Consider the following 14,322-nt stretch of genomic DNA (forward strand, 5'->3'; position numbering starts at 1 on the left):
CTGTGCTTGAGATACACCAGTTCACCTGCAGTCTCTCCTGTACACACAGTAGGCACATTCACATTTGTGGGTGCTTCATTCATGTACCCGCCACATATTCTTGAGCTCTCTCAAGCCACAGATACAGAGGTGACAAAAACGAATAGGGTCCCTGTCCTCAAGAGAGCTTCCTTGGGGTCATGTGGGCCACATGGGCCTTTTCACACCTTCTCACATTCACTAAGGCACAGAGGCCCACATAGATGCTTGTACTCTTAGAAGGTGACTCACAAATACAAACACACATCTACAGAGACAGAGAGAGTCACAGAGAAACTGGGTGCATGCACATACGTGCACACACATGAAGGTTACGCATGTCCAGAGCCCCCGTGTGGTGTGCCTTCCAGTGCCCATGGGTCTCTGTCAGCTGCATCCACCCACAGGCTTGCCCTTTTCCCAAGCCTGGATCAAAGAAGGGCTTCAGCACCCAGGGGACCCGGCCTCCCCAGACGTGGGCCAAAGGCGAGGGTGTGTGCAAGAGGACATGTGTGTGCACACTGAGTGTGCACTCTGGGATGGTCCAGGCCTGGGCCTGCTCTGGGCCCAGACTCCTCAACTGCTGGAGCAGCTCCTCAAAGCCCCTGCCCTCCTCCCCCAACTCCCCAAGTGAAGCACCATGCCTAGACCCACCCGGCACTGCCTGCTGACAGGGGCTCTGGCTGGCTCGGCCCCCAGACCCACACGAACACTGACTGACACAGGACAACAGTGGGGTGCGGGGTTGGGGGATGGGCAGGACACCACAAACCAGAGCAGCAGCTGCCTGGCGAGGGGCAAGGGGCGAGGGGCGAGGGGCGGGGTGCCTCAGACAGCGAGCCCAGGGCAGAAAGAGCTCCTGCCTGGTTGTCTGGGAGGGCGGGGAAAGTCAGCAGATGACTCTGGAGCCCTCCTGCCCCGGCCTGGTGGGGTTAGGGACGTGAGGCCGCTGGCCACTGCTGCCTAGTGCGATACATGGCCCGGGTATGCACAGTCAAGCATACCGGGTGATGTAGGGGGGCCGGGGGATGACACTGCACAGGACACAGACACACAGAGCTCCAGGCAGCAGTGCAGGAGGTGGGGCTGGGGCGGTCGGGGTAGGGGAGGACACCTCAGCAAGGCCACACGGAAGCTACCTGGGAGCAATGAAAACATGTCCTTCAGACTCAAAGCTGCTGGGGAGCAGGAACTCAAAATCTGCAACAGAAACGGGGGGTTATCCGGCGGGGGCTGGGGAGGTGGGAGGCCAGGGGGCTCAGAGCTGACGGGGCTGGAAGGACAGGGGAGGGGGAGCTGGAGGGAGGGGGAGACACCAGCAAAGAGGAAACCCGCCACTTCCACGTTCAGGAGTCAGAGAGAAGGGATGGGAGGGGAGGGTGGAGGGCCTGTGGAGACTACAGCATCGCAGGAGGAGGGCAGTTATAGCCAATATGTTGCCCGGGCCTGGTCCTCTGTCGGCAGTGAGTCCCTTGGCGTGGCTGTATATGCTTCCATACGGCTGTATAGCACATATACACGGACACACACACACACACATATATATACACACACTGCTATATATATGCATGGTCTGGGGGAGGCGCCAGTCTCGCTCTTATCACATCCATAATGGAAAAAACCACATGCTGAGCTTCCTTTGCCTCCGAAGAGACTTTGAGGAAGGGAATTGGCTTTTGGCTGCGGATTTTTAATCTCTCTTTTTTTGCCACAGCTGTTTGCATTTTGGTAGGTCTTGCTTTTGTTCTGTGTCAGGCATCAACATGGCCAAACCGAGGGGGTTTCTCGTGGTCACAAACAGTCCAACCAGAGACGGGCAGGGGCAGCTGAGGGTACACTGCAGTGCATTGTGGGGGTCTGGTGGTCCTCCCTGGGACAGAAGGTGAAGGGAGACCCTCAAAGTGCCTGGGACTGTTCCCACAGTGTGGGAAGAAAGTCTGGGAAGCTGGGAGGAGGACAGGGGTATTGCTGGAACCTGCATACCTGCTTCCCTTGGAAGGGGCGTGGAGACGGGCTGGGTCTCTATCCTTCCTAAGACCTGTCTGGGCTCTGAGCAGCCATGGAGGGATGGTAGGGGCTCCAGGGGGGGGCACAGGGCTACTGTTGAGGCATACCCAATTGGGTGTGTGTCCTGGGCTTATGAGCTGTGCATGTGTGTGTGAATAAGCATGCATGTGTGAGTGTGTGTGTGTGCCTGTGTATCTCTGTATGGGTTTGAGAGTGTATCTGAGGATGTGGCCTCTGGGGTTCCTCTGTGGCCTCTCCTTCCCCAGCTGGACTGGCCACGTTGCTGGTCTGCACTGGGAGGGGTCCCTCTGCTCTTGGCCTGTCTCACTCTGGGCGGCCCACCTTCTTAGGCTGTCTCCACTCAGATTCTGAGCTCTCTTTTGCCCCCAGGGATTTATTTGTACAGAAGAGGGATTGTCCCTGCTCTCAAACACTCCCACAATGCACTGCAAGATTCCGGGGAGGGGCACTTGGGGTGCTTGGAGGGCTGAGCAGTACTGGTTGGACTGTTCCTTTCTGATAGGACTGTGAGGCAGGGTTTGGACACAAGCTGATGGGGAAGGGGTTGGGGGAAAGAGGAGGAGGAGGAAAAAGAAGAAGGAGGGAGAAGGAACAGGGAAGGAGACTGTGCTATGTAGTCATTGTTACCAGGGCCCTGTATTTCTGGAGTCACTGGGTGGGATGCTGGGGGATGGGGAGAAAAAGACAACTCAAGCCAGTGGGAGTAGGGCACATCCCCCACCTCCGAGCAGGACATCAGAGGGTGGCTCTGTCCTCTTTATCCCCTTTGTGGGACTAGGCTGGACAGGGTACCCTGGGGTCTTGGGCACCCCTGCTTCCAGGTCATGGGGACATCCCCTTGTGGCTCTCTATACCCCATGTGCCCAGGAGTTCCCTGGGAGAGGCAGCTCTTGAGACCTTTGTAATAATGTCCTCTTTTACTCCCCTTACTCTCTGCCAGGGCCTGGGGGTTCACTACCCATCCTTCCGGAAGTCTCCTTGGCTTAGACACCCCACATGCCAGAACCTTTGTTTCATACCCAGCCTGATTTCCTCCGAATGCCTTTCCTGGCCCTTGGGGTCTAGATAGACCCCATTCCATCCCTGTCCAGGCCCCTGGTCCCCAAATCTGGCTTTATTTCCCCAGGGCACCTTTTCCATACTGCTGAGCCACTCCAGGGCAGGGCTGGCCCAGGGGCCTCAGCCAAGCCTCTGTGGGACTCAGGGTGTCAGCTCCTGTGTCAGTGCCTAGGAGGCAAGGGTCGGCCCTGCTCTTCAGTGGCCTGGGCACCTGCCCTATGCTGCCCTTTGGCCCTAGCATCTGGCCTGAGGCTTCTGAGCTTTGGGCCTCCCTTCTTGGAGGGCTGCCAGCTTCTGGACCTACGGCCAGAGATCAGAGGAGGGAGAGCTACCTCAAAGGAGGGAGAGCTACCTCAGAGGAAGCTTTGTGGACTGGCCCCTTCCCCCAGCTTCATCTGAGCCTGCTGGGTGGGAGGTGGCGGAGAAGTGTCCAGGCTGTCCCTACTGTTGAGTTGTCTTGGAGGGACAGAGAAGGTGGGGGAGGCAGGGGCCTTCCCACAGAGAGTGAGGGGTCCAAGGAAAGGGTGTGGGCCCTGAGAATACGCTGGAGAACACCCTGCAGGCAGGGCCAGGGGCACGGGCCACTGGCTCTCATAGAGGCTTAGGAATCAGAGGAAAGGTAAGAACTAGAGGAGCCAAGGGGATGCTGGGAGGGGCCTTGGAGAGCAGGGGTTTGGCTGGTCCTGGGCAGGGAGGGGGGCAAGCAGGGGTGTGAGGGCGGGAGGGGGGGAGAGGAGGGTGCACTGGTTCTGAATATACTTGCCCTTCAGTTTGCTGATTGGCACTGGGACAGTCCACCAAGAGAGAAAGCGAGGAAAACAAAAACAACACAAACACAAAAACAAACGAAAAGGGGGAGGGGAAGGGGAGGGGCACAAACAATATTTTATTCAATGGCTGTTTGAATGAAAATATTGTGTCTCATCATCATACCGAAAGGAAACTTCTTGCAAAAAACGACATAAAAGAGAAAGAGAGAGCGAGAAAACTCAAAGGAGATGAGCCCCAGTCGGCCAGGCAGGTGGGGGGCGCCCGGTGGGGCCGGAGCCCCGGCCTCCCTCCCAGTGACCTCGGGCATGGTGGGCAGGCAGGGCCACAGGCTCTAGAGACTCTCTTGGGAGAGGCCCAGGATGAGCAGGGCATGCAGGGATGAGCCACAGGCAGAGGAGTGGGAGAGGCAGCGGGAGGGGCGGGGTGGGGAGGATGGGGGGGAGCTAGGGAGAAAGTGGGGAGGAGGGGGAGGAAGGGGGATGGGAATGAAGGAGAGAGGAAAGAAGGTGAGGAGGGAGCCAGGGGGCAGATTGGAGGGAGTTCGGGGAGTGGGACTGAGGGAGAGAGGAGGGTGGGTGCTGGGGTAGGGAGAGCAGGAGGGAGGGAGAATGGGAAAGAGAAATGGAGGAGGTGAGCAGGAGAGAGAGGGAGATAGAGGAGGTGCAGGGAGAAAGGGAGGGAGAGAGCGAGGAAGAGAGGAGGGTGGGTAAGGACAGAGTATAAGGGAGGGAGGTTGGATGCAGGGAGAGGTAGGTGAGAGGAGGAGGATGAGTCGGTAAGTGGGAACTGGGTGAGGATGGAGGAGGAGAGAACAGAGAGGAAGGGGCAGAGAGAGAGAGAGACCATGGGAAGAGGATACCACAGAGGAAGAGAGCTGAACAGGAAGAGGGAGGAAAGAGGAGAGGGGAGGAGGAGGAGGGAGAGGAAGGGGGGAGGAGGAGAGGAGGAGGAGGAGGAGAGGGGAAAGAAGGGGAAGAATGGGGGAGGAGGGGAGGGGAGGGAAGGAGATGGGGAGGGGAGGAGAGGCAGGATTGGGGAGGAGATAAGGGGAAGAAGGAAGTGAGGAGGGGGGAGGAGGTGAAGGGAAAGGAGGCAAGGGGAGGGAAGGGGAGGGGTAGGGGGAGGGGGAAAGGGGAGGAGGGGGGAAAGTGAGGAGGGAGAGGGAAAGGTGAGGGGGAGGGGGAGAGGTGAGGGAAGGGGGGAAGGTGAGGGGGAAGGGGGAAAGGGGAGGGGAGGGGGGAAGGTTAGGAGAGGGGGTGTCTTCCAAGAATGCAGACCCCAGGAGTGTGTGGGGCAGGCAGGCTAAGGAGGGAAGACACGGAATAGGAGAAACCAAAAACAGCAACCTCAACAGAAACCATGAAAGAATGGTCTGGAACCGAATCTGAGAAAAGGCGAGCATGCAGATTGCCACAGACTTTTTGAGATGCCCAGCCTGCGGGTGCCTGAGGGTGGGCAGACTGGGCAGGAGGGACCGCCTTTCCGGCAGGCGGCACTCCCTATGCTGCCTCGGGCCAGCCAGGGTGCGGGACAGAGGCGGGGTGCAGGGCGCAGGCAGGGGTCAGGCCACTTACACTTGACCTGCAGGATCTGGTCACTGAGGTTGGCTTGGAGGTAGAAGGTGCTGTAGGGCGGGAGCACCAGCCCCAGGCTGAGGGGAGGAAGCTCGGATCACTGCTAGGGAGAGGTGGACCACACTGGCACCCCCTCCCCATGGCTGCAGAGCTGGGCAGGGGTCCCAGCTGTGGCATCCCCTCCTCGCACCACCAGGGACCCCTCTCCCTGCTTAGCTGTGGGAGGTTCATGGTCTAGGGGCTGGCGAACTGGAGACTCTCAGGAGCCTGGGCTCTCCACTCCTCAAACCTTCCTGGGGTTCACTGAGAAACAGCCCTGAGCAAATCCCCACACCATCTTCCTCCCAGCAGCCTCCCTCTGACCCACAAGGGGCAGACGCTGCTGCTGCTGCGGTAAGCCGGCTGCAGTGCCAGTGCTGCCATGGGAGTGGGGTCACCAGCCCCCAGATACTCAGGCCATAGGAGGGCCAGCAGGAAGCAGGGCTGATGCTGATATGGTGGGGCATGGGCTGGCCTGGGCTGTGAGGATGCCCGGGCATTTCAGGATGGACTGGCTGTGTGGGGCATGCAGAGTGCAGCCTGCACCAACTCAGCCTAAGACACAAGGGACCCGCTCTGTCCCGAGGCTGTGAGGCAGGCTGAGAGCAGGTGGTGAATGTGCGGAGGACAGTATCCTGGGCGCAGGGATGCCACCCAGGCTGTAGTGATGAGGAGACTGTCCTGTGCTCTTGGGACCTGCTGCTTGTTCCTGAAGGGCCAGGGAAGCTCTTAGCAGACTAAGCATCCGAGGGTGAGTAGTCAGCAGCTCTGGGCACTGGTGCCCCACTGGGACAGTGGTCACAGTGGAAGAGGGAGGGGGCAGCTGGGGTCAGACTCTGGGGCCGCCCCACCCTCTCTGCCCGCCCAGCCCTGACCTCACTCACCTGTAGTTAGTGCTCCTTATAGGCACCCAGGTGTAGTTCCGTATCACCTCATCTATGTACCTCTGGGAGAAAAGGCTGGGTCAGGTACTTGGGCTGGCAGGAGGGGCCGTGGGGTAGGAGGGTGCCCGCCCTGACTCCCTGGCCCCCTGCCCTGCTTCCTCACCTCATCCAGGGACTTGACCAATGTTCTGATCTGCTTGTGCCCCTTGTTGCCATCAATCATGCTCCGACGGATCTGGAAAGGGCCAGAGATGTGAGGGGCAGGGTCCCTAGGCTCCTCTGCTCTGTCCCCACCCGTCTCCTCTCCTTACCTCTTCCTTGTTCTCATCCTCCAGCTCTGCATCAAGGAAGTCCAGAGTCACAGGCTCCCGGAAGTTGGTGGTCTGTTGGAGGCAGGGCCGGCAGTCAGGAGTCCCCATTGTGGAAGGTTTGCCCGCCCTCCAGGCTACCCATCAGGCTCACCTGGGGCTTGAGATTGGGGTGCAGCAACACGTAGCCGTTCAGGTCAATGGCAAACACGTAGCCGTTGGCTCCAAGCTGGAGGCGCAGATCTGGGGCTCAGGGTCTGGAGGGATGGGCTGGGGTTCCCTGGGCTCTGGAGTTCCCTATTCAGCCTTCCACCGCACTGAGAGGTGCTATTTGCCTACCTTGGGCTAAGGGACCCCCCCATGCCACGTGGCCTTAAGCCTGTCTCTTTAGACAGGCCCACAGGTGGGGTGCCCCTCATGCACCAGCCCTTGCCAAGGCTAATCGGCCGTGTGCACTGCCGCTCTGCAGTCCTCATCCTCTCCTGATTCTCAGGAGCTGTCAGTCAGGCTGACCTCTCTGCCTCCACTGGCCCCACAGGGCTGCTTGCTGCTCCTGTACCCCTGTGGCCCTCAACTAGCCACTACTGCTCCTGATTTGTGCCTCCGTGTCCCCATCTTAGGAGAGAGCAGTGGGATGACTGGACCCTGGGGAATCCTACCTGGGGCTTCCCTTCCACGTAGAAGGGAACTAGGAGTAAGTAGGACCTGGACCCAGCCCTCACCTCCCCGAGTCAGTTTTTTACTATACTTGGAGGCCAATGCCACAGCCCCTGCCTGCTCAGGGCCAAGCAGGGACTTAAGGGGGCTCAGGCTTAATGATGCTGTCGTACATACTACACCTCTTCCCCTTCCACAGGCAAGACACAGACTTCCTGACTGCAGGCATTGGGCCAGCTGCACGGCCATCTTGCCCCTACTCTTGTTTATGATTCTGTTTTTCACCTTTGGGCCCTTGGCCAGAGAATTTCCTCTGCCTCCCCTCCTTTCCCTTCTGCCCGGGACACTCCTGCCTACGTGCATGGGCCAAGTCTGGCCTGCTGCCCATTACTATGTGGCCATGAGCTAAGAATGGTTTTATGTTTTTAAATGGTTGGAAAAACATCAAAGGAAGAATCGTATTTCATGACATGTGAAAATTATCTGAAATTCAAATGTCAGCATCCACAAATAAAATTATATTGGAACATAGCCATGCCCATTTGTTTATGTTTTGTCTGTGGCTGCTTTCACAATACATAAGTGGAACTGAGTAAGAGATGGGTATTTAGGTTGGTGAAGCCTAAAATATTCAGTTTGGTCCTTTACATAAAGTTTGCCAACCCAAAGTCACCTTGCTCGAGACCAAAGGCCATCTCCTGGGGAAGCCTTCCTCGACCCCCTGAACTCAGAGGTCTCCATGGAGGTGTTGTAATACCCATTAGTCTTCCTGCTGAGCCTGCCTTGTGTCCACGTGGGAGGCAGGGCAGGCGGATGGGCAGGTGGATGCTCACCGTGTAGTTGGGGGTCAGTCTCTTGATGTCATTCAGAGCCACATCGATGCCCATCACGCCCAAGATCAGCTGGTTCTGGGAGCAGAGGCATGGGGGGCTCCAAGATGGGCTCAATTCCATGGGGAGCCACCCCCCACAGGGCCTTGAACTGCTCTCACAGGCAGTGTGCAGGCCTGCCCTGCCCCTCCTCCACCTCCAGACCTGCTGTGGGTATGCCCATTCCCTCCCCAGGCACACCCAGAGCCCCAACACTCCCCTTTCCTCACCTTCTTTTCCCCAGGGCCATCCTGTGTCAGGTTGAAAACAGGGAGGGTTCCTGTTACCACCAACCCCAGTCCCTGAAGGGAGAGGAAGATGATGGAGTCACTTGTGGCCAGCACTGCTCCCATCCCAAGTGTTCAGAGCAGGGCTCAGGTTCGGGCCACCTCTTTCTCTTGTGCTTGGTTCACCCCATAAGGGGGCCCTCCAGAGTCTTTACCCTTGGGGACATCCCTGGGGGAAGAGTGCCAGCCCCACCCCTTCCTTGCCCAGAGACCTTACCAGTGCATCCTCATACACGTTGGTCCACTGCACCTGCTTGGCTTCCTTGCCTGCCAGCACCATGGGCCTGCCCAACACATCTAGATATTCCTGGGGAGTGGGTGGTGATAGGGGTCAAGAGTGCCCTTCCCAGGCACTGCCTATTCTGCCTCCCCAGGAATCGGGCTTGTGCACCAGCCACCACCAGGGGGCGCCCTTGGCCCACAGCAGCCCAAGTCACACAGCGTCTCTGCAGGGAAGCCAGGGACTGGGAGAAGGGGCCTCCTCCAGTCTCACCTGTGTGTTGATGCGGATGGCTCCTATGGAAGGGATCTCAAAATAGTAGCCTGCGAAGGAAGGACAGGCAGAGGTGAGCCTGGCTGGCACTGCAGGACCCATGTGCAGGGGACCCTGCCCCTGGGGTGTGTCTGCAGCCCTGCCTCGCCCTGCACCCCTCTATTTTTTGACGTCCTCTCCCTCTAGTGCTGCTGGCCTCTGCCCTGCCATGGGCGGTGCTATGGAGGGGGAGCGAATGCAGCAGTATCAGGAAGCAGAGCAGGGCGCAGAGATGGGGACAGAGGAGCCTGAGGTCTGAGGTTCCTTATTCTGGAATGCGATGCCATTCAAAGTCCACCTGGCAGCCAGGCCCAAGTGCACAGAGAGATGGATGGATCAGCAAACAGATGCAGGAACAGACAAGCTGGGGATGGATGAACAATGGACAGATAGACGGGTAGAAAGAGGCTCAGGCAGGTGACACTGGGGGCAGGTTAGCCGCCAGATAGAGTGAGGGACAGCCTCGTGGATGGGAGGAGGCACTGTCTTGCAGTGGGTGAACACGCAGCTGGACATATGGATGGACAATTGAACAACAAACTCGATGGACAAAAAGAAATGGCAGACAGGCCCCTGACAGTGACGCCCTGGGGAGGCACCTTTGTTGGCACAGGCCATCCACTGCAGCGGTGTGACATCGTAGTTATGCTGCCCCACGGAGAAAGTAAACACGCGCACCTGTGGGGGGGCTTGAGGTTACTGCTGTGGCCACCAGGGCACAGCCCTCCCGTGTACTGGGCCCAGGTCAGGGCAGCCCCTGCCTCGGCTGATCCTCACCGTCCGGTTTGGCCAATTGTACTTCTCAAAGACATCCTGCACGCGGTCCTCACCACCGTCCGTGAACATCATGATCATCTTGTTGCAGTTGGCTCGAGTGATGTTGGACTGCGGGGAGTGAGGTGGAGGCAGGCAGCTCTCAGCCCTCCCTGGTCTAGGGGCAGGGCCACCATCCCCCAGTAGGCCTGGACCTCTGGCCCTCCTCCCCCACAGCAGATGGTGCTATCTGTTCAAGCTGTCTGTTTGGTGCTAACGAGGCCATCCATCTTGATTTTCTGGGTGTCACCGAGCCTGGGCCCTCCCCTCCCCCAGCCACCCGCTTGCCCACCCATGGGGCTCACGTTCTGCAGCTGGTCAAAGGCATACTCAAAGCCGGCCTTGTAGCCTGTGGTGCCCTTGGCCACCATGCCCTGCACAGCTTCCTTGAACACCTTCTTGTTGCGCACATTGGCCTGCACCAGGTGTGTGAAGCATGACACTGGCTGCGCCTTCTCATTGAACTGCGGGAATAGCAGGGTGGTGAGTGGCCTCGGGCTGGCCGGGCAGGCAGCTGTTGAGTGGTGCTGGTGGTGGTTACAGGAGCAGGGCAGGTGGGGTGACCCATTTCGCCCCGTCTGTTGCCCTGGCACTCACCGAGGCCACGTTCACATAGTCGTCATCAGAGAGAGTGTCCAGCATCTCGCAGACAGATGTCTTCATCAGCTTCAGGGTGAGGCCACTCACACTGCCACTCCTGGAGAGGTCAGGCAGGGGCCGTGGAGGCGCCAGGGGAACCTGCAGTGTTCTCCTGCCCATCCCCCATGATGTTCACAGCAGCAGAGTCTAGCCTGTTTCCCACCCCTGCCCCAGCCTGAGCCCCACTTGCCAGCACTGCTCACTCACACGTCCACGATGATGACCATGTCCTTGGGTGACGAGGCCCCCTGGATATACCTGCCCAGGAGATGCTGCTGTTAGGGCCAGACCCACTGGGACCTTGTGGGTCCTTTCTTCCTTCACACACATATTGATTCAACATATTTTTCTTGAGCACGTACTGTGTGGGCCAGACAGGGTTCTAGGTACTGATGACACCACGTTTAATGAAACACACAGTCCTTGCCCATGACATGAATGATCTGGCTCCTCAGCAAGGAAAAAGTCACAGGGGGATATATGAGCAGGTGATCCCCGGAGAGGGCAGGAGGCACATTTCCACAGTGGCTTGTTGTGTCCTCTGCCTTGGGTTAGGGCCCCAAGGGCAGAGTCTAGCTGTGTATGGGATGGTGCAGGTGGCAGGGAAGGAGAGTCAAAGGGAGCTGCAGGAGGGGCAGAGTAGAGGGGAGGGGTTTCTGGGGCTCAGATGGGTGGGGCAGGGACTGGCCAACCCTACAGAAGCTACATCTGCCTTTGGGGACCCCCTCTGGTCCAATCTCTCAGTCCTGAGTGGGTGGAGGTGCTAGGCAGTGGACGGGGGGGGGGGGCATGGCAGCTGGGAGCCCTGCCTGGGTGATGGGATCCATTTTCCAGTGGCAACGATGTGTGAAATGAAAATTGGATACAGCTGGCTGCGCCCCGCTCAGAGGCTTGGAAATCGGGAGGGAGGGGAGCAAGCAGGAGAGGTGGGGAGCTGAGGGGGTATCCCTTCCCAGCTCCTTCTTGCGCGCTCACCAGGGTCTCCTTCGGACATCGTACAGGTCGATCTTCTTGGGGGCTCGCCATGGGGTGGCTGAGGGAGGAGAGAAGGTGAGGGGGACTAGACTGGCAGGAAAGGGCTGATCTGGGTAGGCAGGCCTTGTAGAGGTGGCTGGGCCATCTCAGCCTACAAGGCAGCCATCCCGCCCCTTTCCCCCAGGATAGGTGGGCTGGCAGATGGAGAAAGGCAGCGTGCTGGGGGACAGGGGATAGGGGCTGGTACCTACCTGGGTAGTAGCGAGTGACTCCTGTGGCGCTACCAAAGACCTGCCACAGCAGCGTGGGGTCTTGCCTGCGGTTTTCCATGAACACATTCTCCAAGGCCTCTGTCCAGTTGAGCTCATTGAGGATGACAGTGGCTGGGGGGAAGTGGGGAGCTGGGTGGGGAGCACCTGGGCTGTGTCCTGCCCAATCCACCACCACCACACTCATGCCCATGGCCCCACTTAGAATGCCCCACCTGCTCTCGGCCTATCCAGACCCTCCTTATTTCCCAGGACCCAGCTGGGGCTGCCCCAGCTCTTCCAGGAAGACTTCCTGGTCCTCACCCCCTCCCAAGCTGTGAGAGTAACAGTTCAGCCTACTCTTCCTCCAGGCCCCACATGAATAGGCAGGGCAGCTGTGGCTGGTAGCCTCTGGAGAGGGGCTGCCCAGGTGGCAGGGTGCTGCCTAGGTGGCAGGAGGCTTCGGTCCAGCATGCTGCCTGGAGCTAGTGCTAGTCCCTGAGGAGCTCACCCATTCAGCATGCACTCCAGTCTGCAGCCACAAGAAAGCAATTAAGGGCCCGCTGATGGGGCTGGAATTATTCAGCTATTAAGGTACCTGATAAGCTGGAAGCCACTCAACTCCATGATTAGTCAGCTGGGGCCAGAAGCAAGCAGGGGTGGGGGTGGGGGCTCTCGTAGGGGCAGGGGCAGTGCCAGATCCTGCTCCAACACAGGCACGTGCACTTGTGCATGCATGTGCACACGCACACACCTGCATCCCCAACAGATATACCTGTGTCTAACCTGTGTGCTTCCAGCCAGATGAAACCCACCTGCCCAGCAACCCAGCTGCTGCCATGGGCACAAGGGCACACACGCTCATACCTACACACCACTCTGTACCTACAGGGGACACCTGGGGGTCCTGTTCACAACCCCCTACCATCAGTTACCCCATTCTCCCTTCTCCCCAACCCTTGTGGGTGACATGTACGATCCCCTGATCAGACCCAGCCCTGCACTCACACATAGAACAAGGCTCCTCTCAGAGAACGGCCTCCATCTGCAGACCCTTTGACCTGGGCAGAGACCCAGGATGGCTTGAGCAGTACCCTTGACCCCCAACTTGGGGCATCCCGATGTGTGTGTGTGGGACATGTTCTCATGTGGGCAGTGACCCTATTCCTGGACACTTGGACAAAACAGCAGGAGTGGGACATGGCTGCTTCTGCCAGGCCTATGTGCCTCCTTCCTCCTCCAGGGACCTCCACCCTTTCTTCCCACATGGAGCCCAGCCACTGTCACCCCGTACAGGGATCCCCATCAAAAATCTACCCCAAGTGAGAACCAGAGACCACCTTTAGCAGGCAAAGGCAGAAAAGTGTGATTTACAATTGGAAAGCCTCTGCCCTGGTCCCAGGGCGGTGACATGGTGACAAGCTCCTGGGCACTCTTCCCTCAAGCAGCCCCTCTGGAGCGTAGGGCCTCTGCTGTGTCTGCTGCCTGATCCCTGCCCCCTGCTTCCACTCCCTTCACACTCTGTTCCTGTGCTTCCCGTAACTGACCGTGATGTGAAAACAAAACACATTTCGGCGCTGGCTCTGCTTATTGAACAGTATGTTATGGTCCTGTTCCTAATTTAGAAACTTAGTGAGTTGAACAATTTCTATTTTTCTCTCTAAGGAAAATATAAAGTCAGGCCCTCCAGAGTTTCACACAGCACTGTTTGCCCTGAGAGTCTGCCTGTCAGGCCCCACCTCTCACTGTGCCTTGGCTTTCCTATCTGCACAATGACCGGCTTAGAGCAGAAGGGTGTCCCTGGTTCAGGTCAAGGGCCAAGAGAAGACACCTGCTCTGTGTGGGCTATCCTTGCAGGTACCTGTGACCCCACATGCACATATCCATTCAGGCAAGACACACTTGCTCAAACACCCCTGCCCTCACCTGGAAAGGGCCTGCTACTCAGCCCCATGTGTGCACACCCACACTCATGCAGATCATGCTGAGTTAGGAAAGGGGACCATGCCCCCTCAGGCAGGTGATTACAGATTTAATTAAAAGTGACAGAGTAAATAAAAAACACATAAAATGTAATTTGTGTGGGTAGCGAGGGGTGACTGGGGAGGGCAGTGTGGCTCCTGCTTTAATCAGCGCGCCTGCCTTGGATAGTGCCCCTTGACTGGCTCAGGCAGGTGGCCTGCGGGGAGTCTGTGGGGAACAGGGAGAATCACCCTTCCCCACCCTGGCCTGAGGCTGCCCAGAAGGCCTAGCTGACCCCGAGGTGGAGAGGGCCTCCCTGAGGAGCCTGGGAATTCCTGGCCTTTTGGAGTCCAGGCAGTGGCTCTGGGACTTTTAAGTCCTGGCCCAGTGGACTACTTGGATTCTGAGGCTACTCTGTAGGTGCCCATAGAGCCATGCCAGAAACAACAGGCCTCATGCCCTCAATCCTGCTGCTAGAGCTCCCCCTCCAGTGTTTGACTCTTGGCTTCCACCCCCTTTACCTCCCAGGAGCTTCAGGAAGTTCCTCCTCATGTCTGACTTAAATCTTTGTAGCTATAGTGACCTCGTTTTTCCATTGTGTAAAGCCACCTTGTCCCTGGAGCTTGGACTCTCAACCGCTCTCGTCTATATCCCCCTTC

At 58.2% G+C, this 14,322-nt stretch overlaps 1 protein-coding gene across 12 annotated transcripts in view; it reads right to left on the reverse strand.

The window, feature by feature from the left end:
- The window catches only part of CACNA2D2 (calcium voltage-gated channel auxiliary subunit alpha2delta 2), a 137,974-nt gene that overhangs the window by 6,372 nt on the left and 117,280 nt on the right, over positions 1-14,322 (reverse strand). For 7 of the 12 annotated variants that reach the window (XM_035275617.3, XM_054245683.2, XM_035275616.3 and 4 more), the window contains 17 exons: positions 11,705-11,836; positions 11,454-11,511; positions 10,686-10,736; positions 10,437-10,536; positions 10,145-10,303; positions 9,804-9,911; positions 9,626-9,704; positions 8,988-9,037; positions 8,712-8,801; positions 8,438-8,509; positions 8,172-8,246; positions 6,836-6,910; positions 6,685-6,756; positions 6,537-6,608; positions 6,374-6,435; positions 5,451-5,527; positions 1,158-1,218 (listed from right to left, as the gene is read on the reverse strand). In XM_035275617.3, the coding sequence (XP_035131508.2) occupies positions 1,158-1,218; positions 5,451-5,527; positions 6,374-6,435; positions 6,537-6,608; positions 6,685-6,756; positions 6,836-6,910; positions 8,172-8,246; positions 8,438-8,509; positions 8,712-8,801; positions 8,988-9,037; positions 9,626-9,704; positions 9,804-9,911; positions 10,145-10,303; positions 10,437-10,536; positions 10,686-10,736; positions 11,454-11,511; positions 11,705-11,836 (1,393 nt within the window). Of the gene's footprint in view, positions 1-1,157; positions 1,219-3,868; positions 3,890-5,450; positions 5,528-6,373; positions 6,436-6,536; positions 6,609-6,684; positions 6,757-6,835; positions 6,911-8,171; positions 8,247-8,437; positions 8,510-8,711; positions 8,802-8,987; positions 9,038-9,625; positions 9,705-9,803; positions 9,912-10,144; positions 10,304-10,436; positions 10,537-10,685; positions 10,737-11,453; positions 11,512-11,704; positions 11,837-14,322 lie in introns of all 12 variants that reach the window. The other 5 variants (XM_035275613.3, XM_054245681.2, XM_035275612.3 and 2 more) reach the window with 1 other exon arrangement.

This window comes from Callithrix jacchus, chromosome 15, assembly GCF_049354715.1.
Source record: "Callithrix jacchus isolate 240 chromosome 15, calJac240_pri, whole genome shotgun sequence".
Classification (NCBI taxonomy): Eukaryota; Metazoa; Chordata; class Mammalia; order Primates; family Cebidae; genus Callithrix; species Callithrix jacchus.